The sequence below is a fragment of the Pongo pygmaeus genome, chromosome X, assembly GCF_028885625.2.
Source record: "Pongo pygmaeus isolate AG05252 chromosome X, NHGRI_mPonPyg2-v2.0_pri, whole genome shotgun sequence".
NCBI lineage: Eukaryota > Metazoa > Chordata > Mammalia > Primates > Hominidae > Pongo > Pongo pygmaeus.
This window is the reverse complement of record NC_072396.2, coordinates 111,706,603-111,730,592: the sequence shown is the minus strand read 5'-3', so window position 1 is coordinate 111,730,592 and position 23,990 is coordinate 111,706,603. Positions and strand designations below refer to the sequence as shown.

Below are 23,990 nucleotides of genomic sequence, written 5' to 3'. Positions count from 1 at the left end.
GCCCACCTGAGAGCCACACAAGGCAAGGGAGCCCCCACCCCCCAGCCAAGGGAGGCGCCTCCTTGAGCAACATCTCCAGGCGCAGGAGTGAACCAGATGAATAGGGCCTGACGTGAACCCCCAGCAAATAGCAGCAGCCCTACGGAAGAGGGACCTGACCAATGAAAGAAAAACAAACAGAAAGCAACAACAGCATCAATAACAACAGCATCAACAACAACAAAAGCTCCCACCAAAACCCCATCCAAGGGTCTTTGAGGCTTCAAAGATCGAAACTACACAAATTCATGAAAATAAGAAAAAATCAATGAAAAAAAGCTCAAAACTCAAAAGGCCAGAGTGCTCTTCTCCAAATGATCACGTCTTTCCAGCAAGGGCACAGAACTGGATGGAGGATGATAAGAACGAATTGACAGAAGCAGGCTTCGGAAGATATGTAATAAAAAACTATGCTGAGCTAAAGGAGGATGTTCTAACCCAATGCAAAAAAGCTAAGAACCTTGATAAAAGGTTAGAGGAGCTGCTAACTAGAATCAGTTTAGACAGGAGCATAAATGACCTGAGGGAGCTGAAAAACACAGCACAAGAACTTCATGAAGCATACACAAGTATCGATAGCTGAATCGACCAAGTGGAAGAAAGGATATTAGAGTTTGAAGACTACCTTGCTGAAATAAGGCATGCAGACAAGACTAGAGAAAAAAGAATGAAAAGGAATGAACAAAGCCTCCAAGAAATATGGGACTCTGTAAAAAGACCAAACCTACAATTGATTGGAGTACTGCAAGGAGACAGGGAGAATGGAAGTAAGTTGAAAAACACACTTTTGGATATTATCCAGGAGAGCTTCCCCAACATAGCAAGATAGACCAACATGCAAATTCAGGAAATACAGAGAACACCACTAAGATACTCCACGAGAAAATCAACTGCAAGGCTGGGTGCAGTGGCTCATGCCTGTAATCCCAGCACTTTAGGAGGCTGAGGCAGGCAGATCACCTAAGGTCGGGAGTTTGAGACCAGCTGGACCAACATGGAGAAACCCCATCTCTACTAAAAATACAAAATTAGCCAGGTGTGGTGGTGCATGCCTGTAATCCCAGCTACTTGGGAGGCTGAGGCAGGAGAATAACTTGAACCTGGGAGGCGGAGGTTGTGGTGAGCTGAGATTGCGCCATTGCACTCCAGCTTGGGCAACAAGAGCAAAACACTGTCTCAAAAAAAAAAAAAAAAAAAGAAGAAGAAGAAGATCAACCACAAGACACATAATCATCAGATTCTCTGATTCTCCAAGGTCGAAATGAAGGAAAAAATGTTAAGGGCAGCCAGAAAGAAAGGCCAGGTCACCTACAAAGGGAAGCCAATTAGACTAACAGCAGACCTCTTAGCAGAAACTCTAAAAGCCAGAAGAGACTGGGGGCCAGGCTGGGCGTTGTGGCTCACGCCTGTAATCTCAGCACTTTGGGAGGCCGAGGTGGGTGGATCACTTGAGGCCAGGGGTTCAAGACCAGCCTGGCCAACATGGTGAAACCCTCTCTCTACTAAAAATACAAAAACTAGCCGGGTGTGGTGGCATGTGCCTGTACTCCCAGCTACTCAGGAGGTTGAGGCAGGAGAATCACTTGAACCCTGGGGACAGAGGTAGCAGTGAGCCAAGACTGTGCCACTGCACTCCAGCCTGGGCAATGGAGTGAGATCCTGTCTAAAAAAAAATATTGAGGACCAATATTCAACATTCTTAAAGAAAAGAATTTTCAATGCAGAATTTCATATCCAGACAAACTAAGCTTCACAAGTGAAGGAGAAATAAAATACTTTCCAGACAAGCAAATGCTGAGGGATTTTGTCATCACCAGGCCTGCCTTATGAGAGCTCTTGAAAGAAGCACTAAATATGGAAAGGAAAAACCGGTACCAGCCACTGTAAAAACACACCAAAATATAAAGACCAATGACATTATGAAGAAACGACATCACCTAGTGTCCAACATAACCAGATAGCATCATGATGACAAGATCAAATTCACACATAACAATACTAACCTTAAATGCAAATGAGCTAAATGCCCCAATTAAAAGACACAGACTGGCAAATTGGATAAAGAGTCAAGACCCACGGGTGTGCTGTATTCAGTAGACCTATCTCATGTGCAAAGACACACATAGGCGCAGAATAAGGGGAAGGAGGAAAATTTACCGAGCAAATGGAAAGCAAAAAAAAAAAAAAAAAAAAGAAAGCAGGAGTAGTAATCCTAGTCTCTGACAAAATAGACTTTAACACAACAAAGATCAAAAAAGACAAAGAAGGGCATTACATAATGGTAAAGGGAACAATTCAACAAGCAGAGCTAACTATTCTAAATATATATGTACCCAAAACAGGAGCACCCGGATTCATAAAACAAGTTCTTAGAGACCTACGAAGAGACTTAGACTCCCACACAATAATAGTGGGAGACTTTAACACCCCATTGTCAATATTAGACAGGTCAAAGAGACAGAAAATTAACAAGGATATTCAGGACTTGAACTCAGCTCTGGATCAAGTGGACCTAATAGACATCTACAGAACTCTCCACCACAAATCAACAGAATATATATTCTTCTCAGTGCCACATGGCACTTATTCTAAAATCAACCACATAATTGGAAGTAAAACACTCCTCAGCAAATGCAAAAGAACTGAAATCATAACAGTCTCACAGACCACAGTGCAATCAAATTAGAACTCACTCAAAACTGCACAATTACATGGAAATTGAATAACCTGCTCCTGAATGACTCCTGGGTAAATAATGAAATTAAGGCAGAAATCAAGAAGTTCTTTGAAACCAAGGAGAACAAAGAGACAATGTACCAGAATCTCTGGGACACAGCTAAAGCAATGTTAAGAGGGAAATTTATAGCATTAAATGCCTACATCATCAGAAAGCTAGAAAGATCTAAAATCGACATCCTAACATCACAATTAAAAGAGCTAGAGGGGCAAGAGCAAACTAATCCAGAGGCTAGCAGAAGACAAGAAATAACTAAGATCAGAGCAGAATTGAAGGATATAGAAACACAAAAAACACTCCAAAAAAAAAAAAAACCAATGAATCCAGGAGGTGGTTTTTTGAAAAAATTAACAAAATAGACCACTAGCTAGACTAATAAAGAAGAAAACAGAGAAGAATCAAATAGACACAATAAAAAATGATACAGGGGATATCACTACTGACCCCACAGAAATACAAACTGCCATCAGAGAATACTATAAACACCTCTATGCAAATAAACTAGAAAATCTAGAAGAAATGGATAAATTCCTGGACACATACACCCTCCCAAGACTAAACCAGGAAGAAGTTGAATACCTGAATAGACCAACAACAAGTTATGAAATTGAGGCAGTAATTAATAGACTACCAACCAAAAAAAGCCCAGGACCACACAGATTCACAGCCAAATTCCACCAGAGGTACAAAGAGGAGCTGGTACCATTCCTTCTGAAACTATTCCAAAAAATTGAAAAGGAGGGACTCCTCCCTAACTGATTTTATGAAGCCAGCATCATCCTGATACTCAAACCAGGAAGAGATACAACAAAAAAAACAAAACTTCAGGCCAATATCCCAGATGAACTTCAATGAAAAAATCCTCAATAAAATACTGGCAAACCGAATCCAGCAGCACATCGAAAAACTTATCCATCACAATCAAGTTGGCTTCATCCCTGGGATGCAAGGCTGGTTCAACATACGCAAATCAATAAATGTAATCCATCACATAAACAGAACCAAAGACAAAAAAACACATGATTATCTCAATTGATGCAGAAAAGGCCTTTAATAAAACTCAACATCCCTTCATGTTAAAAAATCTCAACAAACTAGGTATTGATGGAACATATCTCAAAATAATAAGAGTATTTATGACAAACCCACAGCCAATATCATATTGAATGGGCAAAAGCTGGAAGCATTCCCTTTGAAAACCAGTACAGGACAAGGATGCCCTCTCTCACCACTCCTATTCAACATTAGTATTGGAAGTTCTGGCCACAGCAATCAGGCAAAAGAAAGAAATAAAGGGTATTCAAATAGGAAGAGAGGAAGTCAAATTGTCTCTGTTTGCAGATGACATGATTGTATATTTAGAAAACCCCATCATCTCAGCCCAAAAACTCCTTAAACTGATAAACAACTTCAGCAAAGTCTCAGGATACAAAATCAATGTGCAAAAATCACAAGCATTCCTTTACACCAACAATAGACAAACAGAGAGCCAAATCATGAATGAACTCCCATTCACAATCACTACAAAGAGAATAAAATACCTAGGAATACAGCTAACAAGGGACGTGAAGGGCCCTGTCAAGGAGAACTACAAACCACTGCTCAAGGAAATAAGAGAGGATACAAGCAAATGCAAAAACATTCCATCCTCATGGACAGGAAGAATCAATATTGTGAAAACGGCCATACTGCTCAAAGTAATTTATAGATTCGATGCTATTCCCATCAAACTACCATTGATGTACTTCACTGAATTAGAAAAAACTAGTTTAAATTTCATATGGAATCATTGAAGACCCTGTATAACCAAGACAATCCTAAGCAAAAAGAACAAAGCTGGAGGCATCATGCTACCTGACCTCAAACTATACCACCAAAACAGCATGGTACTGGTACCAAAACAGACATATAGACAAGTGGAACAGAACAGAGACTTCAGAAATAACACCACACATCTACAACCATCTTATCTTCATTGAACCTGATAAAAACAAGCAATGGGGAAAGGATCTCCTATTCAATATGTGGTGCTGGGAAAACTGGCTAGCCATATGCAGAAAACTGAAACTGGACCCCTTCCTTACACCTTATACAAAAATTAACTCAAGATGGATTAAAGACTTAAATATAAAACCCCAAATCATAAAAACTCTAGAAGAAAACCTAGGCAATACCATTCAGGACATAGGCATGGGCAAAGATTTCATGACAAAAATGCCAAAAGCAATTACGACAAAAGCCACAATTGACAAATGGGATCTAATTAAACTAAAGAGCTTCTGCACAGCAAAAGAAACTATCATCAGAGTGAACAGGCAACCTACAGAATGAGAGAAAATTTTTGCAATCTATCCACCTGACAAAGGTCTAATAACCAGAATTTACAAGGAACTTGAACAAATTTACAAGAAAAAAAAACCAAACAATCCCATAAAAAAGTGGGCAAAAAATATGAACAGACACTTCTCAAAAGAAGGCATTTACGCAGCCAATGAACATATGAAAAAATGCTCAACAACCAAAAAAAAAGGGCCGGGCATGGTGGCTCACACCTGTAATCTGAGCACTTTGGGAGGCCAAGGCAGGCGGATCACCTGAGGTCAGGAGTTCGAGACCAGCCTGGTCAACATGGTGAAACCCCATCTCTACTAAAAATACAAAAATTAGCTGGGCATGGTGGCAGGCGCCTGTAGTTGCAGCTACTTGGGAGGCTGAGGCAGGAGAATTGCTTGAACTCAGGAGGCGGAGGTTGCAGTGAGCCGAGATCACGCCACTGTACTCCAGCCTGGGCAACAGAGTGAGACTCTGTCTCAAAAAAAAAAAAAGAAAAAGAAAAACAAAAAAATGCTCAACATGATTGATCATTAGAGAAATGCAAATCAAAACCACAATAACATACCACGTCATGCCAGTCAGAATGGCGATTATTAAAAAGTCAGGAAACAGTAAATGCTAGTGAGGCTGTGGAGAAACAGGAATGCTTTTACACTGTTGGTGGGAGTGTAAATTAGTTCAAACATTGTGGAAAACAGTACGGTGATTCCTCAAGGATCTAGAACCAGAAATACCATTTGACTCAGCAATCCCATTACTGGGTATATACCCAAAGGAATATAAATCATTCTACTATAAAGACACATGCACACGTATGTTTAATGCAGCACTATTTACAATAGCAAAGTCATGGAACCAACCCAAATGCCCATCAGTGATAAACTGGATAATGAAAATGTGGTACATATACACCATGGGATACTATGCATCTGTAAAAAGGAATAAGATCATGTCCTTTGCAGGGACATGGATGAAGCTGGGAGCCATCATCTTCAGCAAACTAATAGAGGAACAGAAAACCAAACATTGCATGTTCTTACTCATAAATGGGAGTTGAACAATGAGAAAATATGGACACAGGGTGGGTAACAACACACACCTGGGCCTGTTGGGGGTGGGGGGGCGAGGGGAGGGAACTTAGAGGACGGGTGAATAGGAGCAGCAAACCACCATGGCACATGTATACCTATGCAGCAAACCTGCACATTCTGCACACGTATCCCAGAACTTAAAGTAAAAAGAAAAAAAAGAAAAAGAAAAAGAAAAAAAAAGAAAAAGAAAAAAACAAGACGTGCAAAATTTGTACACTGAAAACTATACAACATTTATGAAAGAAATTAAAGGAGATTTAAATAATTGGAATATATTCTCTGCTCATGGATTGGAAGACTCAATCAATATTGTTATAATGATAGTACTTTCCAAATTGATCTATAGATTCAACACAGTCTCTATTAAAATCCCAGCTGACTTTGTCAAAATTGACAGCTAATTCAAGAATTAATATAGAATCACAAGAGACCCAGAATAACCAAAACAGTCTTGAAAAAGAAGTACAAAGTAGGATGACTCACACTTTCTGATTTCAAAATTCACTACAAAGCCATAGTGATCAAGACTGTAAAGTGGTGGCATAAGGATAGACATATAGATCAAGGCAGTAGAATTGAGAGTTCACAAATAACCTCTCACATTTATGGTGAAATAGCTCAATTTAAAAATGGACAAATGATTTGAATAGATATTTCACCAAAGAAGATATACAAGTGGCCAATAAGCCCATGAAAAGATGTTCAACATCATTAGCCATCAGGAAACTGTAAACCATAAACATAATGAGCTACCACTTCACACACACTATGACAGACATATTAATAAATAAAAAGATGGCCAGGTGTGGTGGCTCACGACTATAATCCCAGCACTTTGGGAGGTCAAGGCGGGTGGGTCACTTGAGGTCAGGAGTTCAAGGCCAGCCTGGCCAACATGGCAAAACCCCATCTCTACTAAAAACACAAAAAATTAGCCAGGTGTGGTGGCACATGCCTGTAGTCCCAGCTACTCAGAAGGCTGAGGCAGGAGAATTGCTTGAACCCAGGAGGCAGAGGTCGCAGTGAGCTGAGACTGTGCACATGCACTCCATTCTGGGTGACGGAGTGAGACTCTGTCTCCGAAAAAAAAAAAGATGGACAGTAAAAAGTGTTGGCGAAGATATGGTTAAAATTTAACCCTCCAATATTGCTGATGGAAGTGTAAAATGGTACAGTCTCTTTAAAAAACAATTCAGCAGTTCCTCTAAAAGTTAAACATGGAGTTACCATTTGACCAGTAATTCCATTCCTAGGTATATACTGGAGAGAAAGGAAAACATATGTCCCCGTAAAAACTGTCCCCATATAAACATGGATGTTTATAACAACATTATTCATAATAGTCAAAAGGTGAGAAAAAAACAAATGTCTATCAACTGATGAATGGATAAAGAAACATGGTATATCCATACAATAGAATGTTATTCATCAATAAAGAGGAATGAAGTACTGGTGCATGCTGCAACATGAATGACCTATGAAAACATGCTAGGTGAAAAAAGCAAGTGACAAAAGATCATACGTTTTATTATTTCACTTACACAAAATGTCCAGCATAGACAAAGCTATAGACGGAAAGTAGACCAATGGTTGCTTAGGGCTGGGAGGTGATTAGGAGGGAAATAGGGAGTGACCGCTAATGGGTACAGAGTTTGTTTTGGGAGGGGCAAAAAATGTTCTAAAATTAGATTGTGATAATGGCTGTATAACCCTGTGAATATATTAAATATGTTTTAAAAATTGTATTGTGCACTTCAAATGGGTGAATTTTATGGCTTCAAAATTATATCTAAACAAAGCTGTTCATTTATTTTTAAAGCACAGCTCTGGGCACATGATGAACTCTCAGTCTTTAAAAAAAACAGCAAAAGGCTGGGTGTGGTGGCTCATGCCTGTAATCCCAGCACTTTGGGAGGCCGAGGTGGGCGGATCACCTGAGGTCAGGAGTTTGAGACCAGCCTGGCCAACATGGTGAAACCCTGTCTCTACCAAAAATATCAAAAAATTAGCCGGGCATGGTGGTGGCCACCTGTAATCCCAGCTACTCAGGAGGCTGAGGCAGGAGTATAGCTTGAACCCAGGAGGCAGAGGTTGCAATGAGCCGAGATCATGACACTGCACTCCAGCTTGGGCAACAGGAGTGAGACTCTGTCTCAACAAACAAACAAACAAACAAACAGAGCAAAAAAGGGTACTCTGTATTGTGAAGGGACTTTATGTGGTTTATCTCACACAATCCTGTCAAATTCCTCATGAGGTAGGTAATATTATTATCTCATTTTACATATGAGGAAACTGAGACTAAGTTTCTGGCATTTAGTTATGATCACATAGCTAAGATAAGGCAAAACAGGGACTGGAACCCAAGTCTCTGTGACTTCAGATCTCCAGCTCTTGCAATTTTCCATAGACCATGTTGCCGCTTTAAATACAGAATCAATGAGTGGGATTGGTTCAGGACTTACTGGGCTTTACTGTATCTAGGGAACTCTGGGTCAGTTGGGGAAATATTATTTAATTACCCTCCATCCAGGCCTCTGAGACTTAGGGAATAAGTGCTCCAGAGGAGCAATCAGCCAGGAGTATGAACTATAAGTTCATGATGTCTCTCTACACCAAGACATTGTCCACAGGTCCTGGGGATGTACCAGGTGCTAACTACCTACGAGACAGCTGAGCAATCAGGATAGCCAGCTTGGCAATAAGCTGCCATCAAAGGTGGCTCCCAGCGGCATGCCCAATAAGCAGATGGTGACTCCTCTCAGGCAGAGGCTGGAGTTCTAAGGGTGGCTTCCCTCCCTGCAAGATGGAAACATCTCTAAGCACTAGACTGTCAAGGCCAGGTAATGCCCTGTCCACCACTTGGTACCATGACTTCCAGATCAGAGGACAAAATGTGTCTGAAGAATCCCAAATCTCCTCTTGGCAGAAGATTAGAAGTGCCAGTAAAATGCCAGGTGCGGCTGGCTGATGGTTCGGGACAGTATGCCTCCAGGATTGCAAATATGTTGTAAATTGCTCATCAGCTTTCCCCAAGGGGACTGCCCTAGTCTATCCCTCTGTACTCAGTCACTCAGAAGACTGACTAGAAAAGAATGCTTGCAAAGAACAGGACGGTGATTCAACTGGAGTTATGTTTGAAAATATGTGCAGCTTATTTTTATATATATAAACATACCGTCTGTATGACATTGACTCAGCCAGCATTCTAGTACTTGGCCCTGTTCTATTCTATAGTCCAATAATCGCTGGTCATAATGACAACCTAGAGGGCTTGCAAGAATCTCATGTTCTTTCTGAATCACCCAAAACAAGTCTACTATGTTCAGTCTTACTTTACTACTCTGTACATTTTGCTGGGTTTCAACTACATGAAAATTGGTAAGCCACTCATATAGTAGCCATTAACCAAAATATTCAGTTCATCAGACCAAACTGTTTTCTAACCATGGTAGAAAACGTAGAGTGAGTTCCTCCAACTGAGGCCCTCAAAGCCTTTTTTTCCTGGATTACCCCAGGATACAGAGAGCTCAGGGCTGCAGAAAGATGGTAGCTGCCTTTGGATTGCCCACAACCTCATTACAGATAGAGAACTGGCATTTTTCTGGACCTTTCTCTAAGCTCAGAGCCTTTCTGGGCCCTCAAACCCAGGCGCTGCTCTGTTGTATCTATTGAATCTCTTATACATACATGCAAAAGTACTTACGTTATTGGCCTTATCCTTTTAATCATCTGTCAGTATTTCCCCTCTACTAGATTGTAAGCTATGTGAGGGCAAGGATCATAAGGACTATGTCTGTTATTCATGGCTGCTTCTTCTGCACCTGGCACATGATGAGTGCTTGATTTGTTCAGTGAATAAGTGTAGTACCTTTGGTGAAGCTACTGATAAAGCCCAAGAGGGAGTCCCTTCCCTACCATGTTCCCATTCTCCTTTTTTTTCTGAGACTTGAAGGAAGGTGATGTTTTCACTTTCCCAGTTGCTGGTTTAACTTCATCCTTTAGGCCCAATAGGCTGAGCCCTGAGTTGGACTTGCTGACAACCAGTAGCTGCTGTGGGACAAGAATAGAGCTGGCCAGACCTCTTCCTCCCTTTCCTGAGAGACCAGGACCTAACCGGGCTGTGGCTTTGGACCCTGGGAGAAAAGCCCAGATAAGGTTGGGAGGATGCCTATTCCCTATTGGCCTTTGTTAAGGAACAACAGTTGGCATTGGGGCTTCTGTTCTGGGATGAAAGTAAGGGCTGGTGTAGGAAACTGATCTCAACTTTGGACCTTGGTCCTAAAAGTCTACAATATCAGGAACTGATAATCCCTTCACTATAACCTGAGCTGAGGTCTCCTCAGTTGTGCCCTTCCCTTCTTAGCGGCCAGGAGACAAAATGTGCACACCAAGTCCAAGTCCTAGAACTTTGCTGGGGCAGTGGCAGCTCAGTGAACTCAGGTAGAGCTGTGAGGCTCACTCTGCCCCACTCCACCCACCAAGAGCACCTAACAGTTCAAAAAGCTAAGTAACGGGGCCCAAGATTTAAACCATGTACCTAGGGAGACAATGCCTAGTTCAAGTTCTCATGTTTCTGGCCAGAAGAGATGGGGAAGGAAGAGCAGAACTTTCTGTAGGTCTCTGCCCCTGAGCTGATTATTTCTACCCCAAGAGGGAGAAGTACTGCAAAAACAGAGACATCACAGTGGTCCATCTGGCTCCTGCATGGACACAGAGGCCCTGTGCTAGAGGCAACCTGAGCCCCCATCATTCTGCAGGCCCAAGGTGGATCTTAGAAGTCAGGAAGGTGGTGGGGGGTGGGGTGTTCTAAAGCCACACCTAGCCCATAAAGAATGCAAGAAAACAGATTTGCCTTTGGAAAAGCAACATGGAATGTTGGAATGTGTTCAGTGAGGCTGCAGGAACACAGGAAGCCCATATCCCTCTTGTGCTTGGTGCCACTATCCCCAGAGCAAGGGGAATACTTGGGGCCAGCATTGGCTAGGGTGCTGATGGGATGACAAAAAACTGTTTATTAGGTAGGGTGGGACTACAGAGCCACCTCCAGTGCCTTCTGAAAGTCGATTCCCTCCAAATAATCTTCACTGTCACATTTGGTCTTTGGCTGGGCTCCAGGTTCTTCACTTTATCTTCCCTTTTCATTTTCTCCCTCTCTAGCCTGTTCAGTAGGAGGTATAGTTTACTTGGACATGATTAGAGAGAGGAAGACCAGAAGTGACAGTGATAATGCTAATGCTGGCTTTTTCATCATTCAGCCATCTGTAGGTTTGCTAGTATGGCCACCTCTTCAAAGCTGTTCACCTGGAGACTTGCAGCAACTCAGCCCCCTGGTTTCTTACTATCCTAAGTCAGCTCCTTTGCTTTTCTATGTGGAATCTCCTTCATATGCCTTGGGGCCACCTATCCTTTCCCAAATCTGTGTTTGGTGGGTTGCCATTTAGTTCCTATGGACAATGTCATGAGATGTAAACTTAGGCATGTCATGATGATCATGATGAAGAGACAAGAGGTGAGAAGATGTGTATGGGTGGGGGGGTGTCCACAGCCTTCTAGGTCTGGGCCATCCATCAGGAGTGTGTGTCTGCTCTCAAACACCTCGATCGAGATCTGATCTGACTACTGTTTGTTTGTTTGTTTTTGAGAGGGAGTTTTGCTCTGTCGCTCAGGCTGAAGTACAATGGTGGGATCTCGGCTCACTGCAACCTCTGCCTCCCGGGTTCAAGCGATTCTCCTGTCTCAGCCTCCCGAGTAGCTGGGATTACAGGGACCCACCACCACACTTGGCTTTTTTTTTTTTTTTTTGAGACAGTCTCACTCTGTCACCCAGGCTGGAGTGCAGTGGCGTGATCTCAGCTCACTACAACCTCCGCCTTCTAGATTCAAGTGATTCTCCTGCCTCAGCCTCCCAAACAGCTGGGACTATAGGTCCACCCCACCATGTCCAGCTAATTTTTGTATTTTTAGTAGAGATGGGGTTTCACCATGTTGGCCAGACTGGTCTCAAACTCCTGACCTCAGGTGATCCGCCCACCTCAGCCTCCCAAAGTGCTGGGATTACTGGATTACTGGCGTGAGTCACCATGCCTGGCCTATTTTTTGTATTTTTTGTATTTTTTTTTTTTTTTAGTAGAGACAGGGTTTCACCTTGTTAGCCAGGCTGGTCTCAGACTCCTGACCTCAAGTGATCCGCCTGCCTCGGCCTCCCAAAGTGTGATATGACTACTCAGAAAACCACAGCCTTGAAGAAAGAAATAGTCAAGCAGCAAGGGCAAGTGGGTTGAGAGTATTCAGCATGTGAGGAGAGCAAACTACTGGATGTCAGTCTCAGCTTCACTCATTATTTCCGGGTGCTGGGGTTGGGGAGCACTTACTGCATCTACATGAGCCTTAGGTCTAATATGTGAAGTACCTGTTCTTTGAGCCACCTCCTTTTCATCAGACCTTTATATTCATTTTCATCTTCACTTCAACTGAGCCAGAACACCTGTAAATTTCCTCTAGATCTCTGCACTGCTAAGTTTGCCTTAGATCCAATGCAACCATTTAATGGGCTCTATTTATCATGTTTGCTATTTTAATAATACATTCATTGGCTGACTCAATCACAATGTTGTCACAGGTATCCTTTGTGGAACAAGTACATGTGAAGGCCAGTTGTCTTTCCCACTGGGCTGTGCCAGCTAGGATATAGTGGTACAGTGTTGGCTCCTGGCAAATCAGGCACTATTGGCATGGGGTGAGCACTAAGGCAGAGAAGCTCTTCCCTCCATGTCTCCAGGGTCCAAAGGGCCTCTGGCACAGCAAAAACCAACAGAGGTTGAGCCCTACCTGCCTTGATCATTGGAGGTGGAAGTGGCTGGCTGGCAGGCCTGGAGAAGACCATCTTCCTGGAATCCAGCAAGAGGCGGCAGTACCCCGCGATCAGGCAGGCAAAGTTGGTGGCTTCAGGCCACTCCATCAACAGCACCAGAGGCTGCAGAAGAGAAGGGAAGAAACATGAAGACATGGGAAGGAGGGAGGCAGATGCATTTTCAGAGGCATGGTAGCTAGGAAAAGATGACTTGCATAGTTAAAGGAACCATACTTTCTGAACCAAAAATTGAGGCACATGGCTTGACAAATAGTTTATTCTGATTTGAGAATTTCTTTGTAATAACCTTTTACCCAGGTATCAAAATTAAATCAACCTTTAATTATACATTTAATGAAGCACCTTTGCTGAAAAGGACTAAAATTATACAACCTCATGTGACTGCTGTGTAGCTGTATTTGTGTTTGCCAGGGCTCAGCAGATACACAGGCCAGCCAGGAGAGCGGGGGTAAAGCTGGGAATTTAGGTTAGACTTCAGAACGGCCTAGAACACCCTCGATTCTAAGTCCCTTGGGTGCAAGAGCTACGTCTTGCTCATCTTCACATGCCCCTGTAACACCCAGAACACCTCCCTGGACATGGAGGAATCTCTGTGGAATCAAGTCGTAACTCTGCCTTTTGGGCCAAAGTCTTTCCGGCCTGCAGCTCTGCTCAGAGCGTCATGCTCGGCCGGGCGCAGTGGCTCATGCCTGTAATCCCAGCACTTTGGAAGGCCGAGGCAGGAGGATCATCTGAGGTCAGGGGTTTGAGACCAGCCTGGCCAACATGGTGAAACCCCGTCTCTACTAAAAATATAAAAATTAGCCTAGCGTGGTGGCAGGCGCCAGTAATCCCAGCTACTCCAGGGGCTGAGGCAGGAGAACTGCTTGAATCAGGGAGGTGGAGGTTGCAGTGAGCCAAGATGGCGCCATTGCACTCCAACCTGGGTGACAGAGTGAGACTTCGTCTAAAAAAAAAAAAAGAGTCATGTTCTATCCCCTTTCCTTTATTTCCCTGTGTCCTTGAGATGTTGTTAATTGGTGCTTATTAAAAGAGCTCCTTCGTCAAATATGTTTGTGACACTGGGTTAAATAACACTATGCAGATAGTTTTACTATGAGAATTCATAAGACCCTTTAATATATAGTTGTGCACTGGGAAACCTCAAAAGAAAGGCTTTAATATTCTAAGTTTTCTGAATTTATTAGACCACAAAGATCTATTTTTATAGAAAATCTCATGGTAACAAGGTTGTTGTTGTTGTTAACCCACCTTGGGAAATACTAGCATACATTGTTGACTTCTGTTCCTAACTCTAAATCAGTCAGATTAGTCCTGGGGTTAACTGGTTAACTGCTTCAGAGACCAGGCAATGCTATTCAAGAAAATCAGCACTATTTCAAGAAAACCTCCTAGTATCTGTATTGTAATTTTAACTGTGGCTTGACCAAGTTTGAGTCAGACTGAAGTCAGCCTTGGGAACATTCTCCTTGGAATAGGGCAGTGGTTTCCAGACAAAGATCATTGAAGACTGGCTAAAGAGGGAGCCATGGGGCTGTGGGTCACCCAGACCAGGCATTAAGAAATAGGAGAATTAGGCAGAGAAAATGAGGCCCTTCTCTGACCAATGAGGAGGCTACTGCAACAGTCTAGGAGAGAGGTGGCTAGGGCCTCCACTAGGGTGGTGGCTGGTCCAGTGAAAAGGAAGGGACATTATGAAGACCTGACAGAACTTGATCACTAACTAGATTAGCCTTCCTTGGCTGAATCACCATTACCTTGGGCTCAATTCTGATTCTAAACCAGCTCAGCTGTTAGCTAAAGTTGCAGTGGTTTTCTTTTTCCCAGGATTCCAACACAGAGCCTGAGTTGAATATTTTGTAGTTCATATAGGCCAGGGGTCAACACACATTTTCTATAAAGGGCTAGCGAGTAAATATTTTAGGCACTGTGGGCCACACGGGCTCTGTCACAACAACTCTGCCATTGTACATAGTGTGGAAATAGCCACAGATCATCTGTAAACTAAACGAATAGGCATGACTGTGTTCTAACAGAACTTTATTTACAGAAACAGGCAGTGAGTCAGATTTGGCTCATGGGCCATAGTTAGCCACCTGATCTAGAAGTGAAACTTCTTTTTTGCCTTTTTTATTTTTTTCAATAGAGACAGGGTCTCACTATGTTGCCCAGGTTGGTCTTGAACTCCTGGGCACAAGTGATCCTCCTTGGCCTCCCAAAGTGCTGGGATTTACAGGCATGAGCCACAGCGCTCGCTGAAGTGAAACTTCTTTACAGCTAGAAACAATTGTATTCATTCATCACACAGCTCAAGTTATTACATTTGCTAACAGCAGTCACCTTCTTTGGAAATTCTTCTCTTGGCTTCTGTTTCTGTGAGCTGCGTTCTGGTTCTGTAATCTGACCATCTTCATCTCTCTCTTTGGCTGGCTCTTCATGTGCAACCTCCTCGCCCTAGCTATATCCTAGGCTCAGTCTACAGCCCTCAATTCTTCTCCATCAGGGTGTCTGTTTTAACCTCTATGCTGGAGATTCAAAAATCAACACGCCCAGTCTACTCCTTTGAATTCTTTTCCTATCGCAGAAATCATATGGTGCTATGTCTATACCACACAGTCTTGTGTTGGATCAAATACTAACTTGAATTCTTTCATAGTTGTTGTACATTCAATTACAATGCATGCCACAATAAGGCATTTGGACTCTGCCCCAACTTTAAGGCAACAACTTAGTGATGCTACTATGGAGTTCATGCAATACCATTGGGAGGAAAAAGGAACAGTTTGTACCTTGAGGAGCAGTGGCTTTTTTTTCCAGTGAGAAAGGGGCCAGAGACAGGTATTACTTTTTAGTCATTATTAGGAAGGGGTAGAAGGGACTTTCGTACCTCCAGTTAATGAATGTTTCTCAGTCACAACAGAATGGCCAAACTTGCATACAACAAAATAAAGACAAAAACGTATGGAAAGGAAATGAACTTGGGGGGCAGGGAGTCAGATACCCCTTCTTGCTGTCTTGCTGCCACTGTAGCCCTGCCACTGATGGCAGAAGGATATACAGATACAGAGGTTTGAGTGTAAATGGCGGCTACCACGAGGGCCCAAGACTCACTAGGCTTGCCTCAGGTGTATTCACATCGTGGCCATCCCTACTGTCACTGCTTCATTTCAGGACCTTATCATCTTCCTGCCAGATCAAAACTCCTCAAGGTATGTGTGAGTGGGTGGCCTGTGTGCTGAGACACTGAGCCTCTTGGCTTCTCAGTCCTATTGCCTTTGGCCACAAGTTGCCTCATCTGGTATATATGTATGCCTCATTTGTTTGTATGTTTTGTCATATAAATTGTGACATTTCTCATGATATGGAAAAGGTTGGGACACACTAACCCAAGAACCTCCAATAACCTCCTGACTGGCCTTTCTCCCTCTAGTTTCTACCCACTTGAATCCACTTCACCTCCATATTGTTGCCTGAAGATTCTTTTCTACTTTATTATTATTATTATTAGTAGTAGTAGTAGTAGTAGTAGAGATGTGGTCTTACTATGTTTTCCAGGCTGGTCTCAAACTCCTGGCCTCAAGTGATCCTCCCACCTCAGCCTCCCAAAGTGCTGAGATTACAGGCATGAGACACCCTGAATGACCCTGAAGGCTTTTTGTTTTTTTTTTTTTAGACGGAGTCTCACTCTGATGCCCACGCTAGAGTGCAATGGCAGAATCTCGGCTTACTGCAGCCTCTGTCTCCTGGGTTCAAGCGATTCTCCTGTCTCAGCCTCCCAAGTAGCTGGGATTACAGGTGTGTGCCACCACATCTGACTAATTTTTGTATTTTTAGTAGAGATGGTGTTTCACCATGTTGGTCAGGCTAGTCTCGAACTCCTGACTTTCAGTGATCCACCCGTCTCAGGCTCCCAAAGTCTGAAGGCTCTTTCTAAAGCACAAGTCTCATTGTCATTTAAAATCTTCAATAGCTCATCACCTGTAGAAAATCCAACTGCCTTAAACAATGGCATACAAAGCCCTTCAGGACCTGGACCCAACCTCCATCTCCAACCATATCTCCCATTAACTCCACTGGTGCTCCCCTCCCATCACTGTCCCTCACCTTATACTCCAGCAATTACAAATACAGTTCCTCATGTTCCTTCACATCTTCATACCTTAACCTATGCTGTTCCCTCTGGCTGAAATATTCCTGTGCCCTGCTTTGTCCACCCAACAAGCTGCCATAAACTGGCTAGATGCCTCCTGGAGAACATGACCAAGTGAAAGATGCATCCATTCATTCCAGAACTAGGCCAACCTAGTTCCTGCCCTCATGGAGCTTACAATCAAGCAGGAAATAAGACATAACCCAAATCAAATAACCATGCAAATAAATATGATTGCGAGGTGTGATAAGTACTTTGAGGAAAACGTATAGAGAGCTACCCAAACGTAGAATGTCCTGGAGTGGTATGTGGGTGGGTAAGTGTGAATGTGTGCGTGTGTGACTAATTTGGTTTCAGACGCTGGAGACAGCTTTGAGAAAATAGCATTGGCTGACAAATATAATATGAGACCATTTGACCAAAGTAGAGGCTGAATGGCTGGCTGACTAATGAGCTGGCCAGTTGCAGGGCAGTCTGAGTCACTCATGCCCTGGTTGACAAGCCAGCTCAGGACAGACAGAATGCCTAACAGCCTCACATTCTGACTGCTGAGCTGCCTGGCTGGCTGGTTGGCTGGCTAATGGACAGAATTACTGACTGGAGGCTGGGAGAATGGCTGACTGACTTCGTTGTCTGACCACTTCAGTTTCCCCTCTTACCCCCAATATAGCCCAGTGCCAGTAATAAAACAGCACGAAAGCAAAATCCCATGCACAGAGAGGGCCAAGCACAACCCCAGCTGGCTGAGCACAGCACAGCTCATCAGGAGCCTCTCCTTGGCATCCCCGGACAGCCAACTTGGCCCCAGCATGGGCCAAATGCAGCTCGCAGTAAAAGGAACACAGATGCACTTTTTGCCAAGAGAAAAATGAAATTTTTGCCAACAGGTAAAAATGAAATCAAAAGCAGGCAAACAAAAAGGTTGGACAGGTTCCTTAGAAACCTTCAAAAACAATTTTTTATTTTAGATAGGAATTTAATGATCATGACGTGTAATGTAACACTTGTCCCTACAGAGAGCACTAGAGAAATAAAGCTCAAACATGAGAATAGGAGACATGCTGGGCCACAAGACATCCCTTGGGACATTCCTTTGATGATTTCTTTTTCCACCCTATGTGCTTCTGTGGTAATGGGGTATGGTAATGGCCCAGGTATGCCTCAGTCCCAGGCTGCCATCTCTTGAAGAAAGATATTTGAATACTACCTCATGTTTGCTCCACTAAGAGCAAGTAAGCTGAGTGAAAACTAATTAATATGCCCAGGCCATCTTCAAATGTAGCATGAGGAAAGGAGAATGGAGTTGGAGGCATGAGCCAGCCAGAAGAAGGTACAGCAGGGATTAATTTGACATGTTCCAGCCACATCTCCTTCCCAGGGTGCCCTGGGAGCTATCAGGGCACTTAGCACTCTGAGATGCCAACTAGGAAAAGGTTTTTCCCTGGGGTAGCCTTCGCTCACTCTAGCATCCCTGAAAACAGGAAAAGGATGGAATCCAGGGGCCTGGAGGGGAAGGGTAAAAGATGATGGTCTAGAGACCCAAGGGATCAGTATATTTGGTCCTTGCCTCCACAGCACTGGGAAAGGCTAATTGGGCACAGCCAGCCAATTTGGGGGCAAGGCAGAATATCACTTAAGGTAGTGGTTCTCAGGCCAGATACAAATTAGAATCACCTGGAAGTGGTAAAGACCTGTACATCCCTGGGCCCCAAGCCCCCAGAATTCTGATTTTAAATGGTCTGGGAGGAAGAGTCTGGGCATTCAGTGGTTTTTAAATCTCTACATATGATTCTAATGTGCAGTCAGGGCTGAGAACTACTTTAAATGAATCATCTTAATTTCACCAGGCCCTTACAGAATATTACCAGACCAGAGTGGCCTGTCTAGGGGGAAATTGGCCAAGTCTGGTTTCTAACTTCCATGTCCCCTGTTAAGGATGTTCAGACAGTCCTTCTTCAGTGTATCCTATGCAGTTGTGTGCTGGTAAACATTTTACAACCAGTTCTTTCTTTCCTTTCTTTCCTTTCCTTCCTTTCCTTCCTTTCCTTCCTTTCCTTCCTTCCTCCCTCCCCCGTTCCCCCTCCCTTCCTCCCTCCCTCCTTCCTTTCCTTCCCTTCCTTTCCTTCCCTCCCTTCCTTCCTTCCCTTCCTTCCTCGTTCTCTTTTTCTCCTTTCTTTCTTTCGTTCATTCGTTCTTTCTTTCTCTCTTTCCTTCCTTTCTTTCCTTTCTCTCTCTCTCTCTCTCTCTCCCTCTCCCTCTCTCTCTCTCTCTCTCTCTTTCCTCTTTCTTTCCTTTTTTTTGACTGGCTCTTGCTCTGTCACCCAAGCTGGAGTGCAGTGGCATGATCACGGCTCACTGCAACCTCTGCCTCCCAGGCTCAAGCCATCCTCCCACCTCAACCTCCTGAGTAGCTGGGATTACAGGCGCAAGCCACCATGCCCAGCTAATTTTTTTATTTTTAGTAGAGACGGAGTTTCGCCATGTTGGCCAAGATGGTCTGAAACTACTGGCCTCAAACAATCCACCCATCTCAGCCTCCCAAAGTGCTAGATTACAGGTGTGAACCACTGCGCCCGGCCCACAGCCAGTTCTTTCAAGTAGTAATTTGTAGCACTGGCCAATTTCCCTGGTGTACATACACCCACCATGGCTGCTTTCAAACTATTAACATGATGGCACTGAACAAAGAGATGGGGAGAGATGTGCCCAGCTGGCTCTGATGCACTGTGTGAGCCAGCTCCAGCACACCACTGGCTCGGTGGGTAGATTCTTACTGAGCCCAGGGAAGCCATTCTCTAGTAAGAAGCTTCCCAACCCTACTCTCCCAATTCCTTCCCAGAGCCACCTCTCACTAAACACAAATATTGCTGATATAAAGCACCTCTAAGAAGCTTTCCTTAATACCCCCAGCCAGAATTTTGTCCTCCCCTGTACTTCCCTAACATGCTCTTGGTAGCTCTCCTATGGCACTTCCTTCTGTGTGCCATGTATTTGTGCTTTTTTTTTTTTTTTTTTTTTTTGAGATGGAGTCTTGCTCTGTCACCCAGGCTGTAGTACAGTGGCACAATCTTGGCTCACTCCAACTTCCACCTCCTGGGTTCAAGGGATTCTCCTGCCTCAGCCTCCAGAGTAGCTGGGATTACAGGTGTGTGCCACGATGCGTGGCTAATTTTTGTATTTTTAGTAGAGACAGGGTTTTGCCATATTGGCCAGGCTGGTCTCGAACTCCTGACCTCAGGTGATCCACCCGCCTCAGCCTCCCAAACTGCTGGGATTACAGGCATTAGCCACCGTGCACGGCTGTATTTGTGCATTTCTATCCTACAAGCTAGGCAAGCTTCTTGAAGGCAAGGAGCCATGGTTCTCTCTCTCTCTCTCTCTCTCTTTCATTTTTGTGGAGAACAGGGTCTCACTATATTGCCCAGGCCGGTCTTGAACTCCTGGGCTCAAGTTATCCTCTCACTTGTGCCTTCCTAAGTCTAGAACTACAGGCATGAGCCACTGCACCCAGCAAGCCATGTTTTTTTCTCTCTTTTAATTTTTTTTCTATTTTTCTGAAACGGAGTCTCACTTTGCCTCCCAGGCTGGGATATGGTGGCATGATCTCGGCTCACTGCAACCTCTGCCTCCCAGGTTCAAGCAATTCTCCTGCCTCAGCCTCCCAAGTAGCTGGGATTACAGGAGTGTGCCACCACGCCCAGCTGATTTTTTTTTTTTTTTTGCATTTTTAGTGGAGATTTAGTGGAGACAGGATTTCACCATGTTGGCCAGGCTGGTTTCGAACTCCTGACCTCAAGTGATCTGCCTTCCTTGGCCTCCCAAAGTGCTGGGATTACAGGCATGAGCGACTGTGCCCAGACTCTTTATTTAAAAAAAAAAAAAAATTCTGGAGGACTGTTGTGGGGTGGGGGGAGGGGGGAGGGATAGCATTAGGAGATATACCTAATGCTAAATGACGAGTTAATGGGTGCAGCACACCAACATGGCACATGTATACATATGTAACAAACCTGCACATTGTGCACATGTACCCTAAAACTTAAAGTATAATAAAAAAAAAAATTCTGTGTTTAGCATGCTTCCCAGCAACAGCAAGTTCATACTAAATGACTGTCAAATCTAAACCTTGATCTTTTTTTCTCCCTCAATCTTCCCTTTCTCCTTTCACCACAATATCATCCATTTTGCTTCTGCTGGGCACATGGTACCATTCTTCAGAGTACTTGGGACCCATGAAGTAGGCAGAAGGGCTAGGTATAATAAGACATGTGCATTGTCTGTGCAAGAGTGGTATGCAGGGGAGAATATGCACCCACATCTTACTGATTTCGCATGTTTCACATCTCCTCTTTTTTTCTCATTACCACTGCTGTCCCTCCAGCACAGGCCCTTGTCCCTTCACTCCTGGACTAGTGCCATGATCCCCTCCTCACTGCCCTAGCTCGACATTAGCTTTGCTCTCACCCGTCTTGCACCCTGGTCCAAATCAACTTTTATTTGATCACCGCTCTGCTCAAAGACCTACTGTGGATTCTCACTGTTCTACCACATTGAATCCAAATTCCACAGACTGGCCTTTGAGGCTTTTAACCAACTTGTTCTGCCCACCCCCAATCTCTGCAATCTCTTTTCTCGTTATTCTCCTCTCCAGCCAAGCAACTATGCTTATCGACCTGCACATATGGCTTGCTTATTTCTGTGCTTGCTCCTTGCCTTTGAACACATCCCACTTCTCTCTGCTAATTCATGCCTATCACTTCAAGATCCAGCTTAAAACACCCTCTTGTGGGAAGCCAGATCTGATTAACTCCTTCCTGTTCTTTTGTTCCATATTCCACATCACACTTGTCTGTAACATTTACTTCATATTACTTTTTCTTTACTGATGTTTTGCTTTTGAAAAAATAACAGGTCTCATTCATTGAGTACTTACTGTGTGCCAGGCAGTATGCTAAGACATTTTATGTACATTTTTTCATGTAATACTCACAATAGGCCGGGTGCAGTGGCTCATGCCTGTAATCTCAGCACTTTGGAAGGCCGACTTGGGAGGACTGCTTGAGCCCAGGAGTTCAAAACCAGCCTGGGCAACATAGCAAGACCCCCATCTCTAAAATTAAAAATAATAATAATAATCCTGACAAAAACCTTTTGAGATAGGCATTCCATTTTGCAGTTGAGGGAATCGGGATTCAGAGAGGTTAAGACACTTTCTGAAGGTCACACAGCAAGGCTGGGATTTGAGCCTTGTCTGATTCCAGAGCTCTATACATGTTCTGATATTGTGCTTTTAAGGCAGGTCATGTGTCTTTGTGAATCTAGTCTCCCCAGTGACAATGTAGCCTCTCCAGGGCAGCATTCATTCCCACAACTGTGGCTGGATCACTCCTAGAAATAAGCATAGTGCTCCTCACTCAGGCAACACCCACTGATCCCCTGTTCAGCCTGTTTCCTCCCAGAGCTCTGGTAATACAGGTTTCAAGCCTGTGCATTCTCAAAGTGGTTGCATTACACAGTCACCTAGGAAACTGAAAAAAATAAATAAATCCTGATGCCTGGGCTTCACCCATGACCAAAGAAATCATAATCTCTGAGAGTAGGACCCAGGCATCTGTTTTTTTCTTAAAGCACTTAAGGAAATTCTATTGTGTAGTCAATGTTGAGAATCACTCAGAACATAGAAGACTCAGTTGGAAAGCTGTGTCTCTATTTTAAACCCCTTTTATTTCTCAGGAAGCCACATCTCCCCTGCATGCCTTGTCTTCCCTGCCCCCTTCTCTGCCCGTCCATTTGGCTTTTTACCCAACAACATCTGAGGAGTGCAGCAACCATTGGTTGAGGAGGTAGCCGCAAGCCAATTAAACATCGGCTTCAAGCCAGTTCCTAAACCAATGGGAATCCTGTGAATCACAGGTGGAAAAATCAACATATTAAAGCTTTCTGGGTTTCACAAAGACAAAAATAAAGCAAATAATTTTCTCTTTTAGAAACAGCAAACACTCCACCTGTTAATCTGCTACCAATATCTCCCCCTGGGAAATCGTTTAAGAAAGGAAAGTTGCAACTCCTCTAAGAGCTTCCGCCAGCTGGCAGGCAGGCCTGCCCCCCACCCACAGTGGTCACTGGTATTCAAACAGGAGAGCTGTGGAGGGGGTGGCTGACCAAGACTGCCAGACTTTGCACAGGCGACAGCTGCTTGCCAGTCCGAAGGAGTTGATCTATGGGAATGAATCTAAGGTTCTGGAAGGGCTGGACTCTGGGAGGTGAAATAAGGACAAGGCTCTGCATGTTCCTCTTCTACCCAGGCCCCCTCTGTTCTGTTCACATGCTCAGACACCCTCTCTTCAATGACTCAAGGTGCGTGTCCCTATGGCAGGGCCCCCCAACTGCTGTGCACATGGAATGGGTAGAGATGGGCCAAGATATTCATTCCTATAGTTTCTGGGGCAGCCAGGCAGAACCTGGGGTGGACAGAGTCTCTGGGGCTGCTACATTTACCCCAATGTTCCACATGAATATAATTTTCTTTTCTTTCTTTATTATTATTTTTTAATTATTTTATTTTATTTTATTTTTTTTTTGAGACAGGGTCTCACTCTGTTGCCCAGGCTGGAGTGTAGTGGTGCAATCACAGCTCACTGCAGCCTTGACCTCTCTGGCCCAGGCAATCCTCCCACCTCAGTCCCCTGAGTAGCTGGGACCACAAGTGTGTGCTACCACGCCCAGCTAAGTTTTGTATTTTTTTGTAGAGACAGGGTTTCACCA

The 23,990-nt window shown here is 43.9% G+C and overlaps 1 protein-coding gene across 2 annotated transcripts in view; it reads right to left on the bottom strand.

The window, feature by feature from the left end:
- FRMPD3 (FERM and PDZ domain containing 3) overlaps nt 1–23,990 on the bottom strand; it is a 160,276-nt gene that overhangs the window by 14,734 nt on the left and 121,552 nt on the right. For both annotated transcript variants that reach the window (XM_054473142.2, XM_063660145.1), the window contains exon 13: nt 13,033–13,177. In XM_054473142.2, the coding sequence (XP_054329117.1) occupies nt 13,033–13,177 (145 nt within the window). The remainder of the gene's footprint in view (nt 1–13,032; nt 13,178–23,990) is intronic.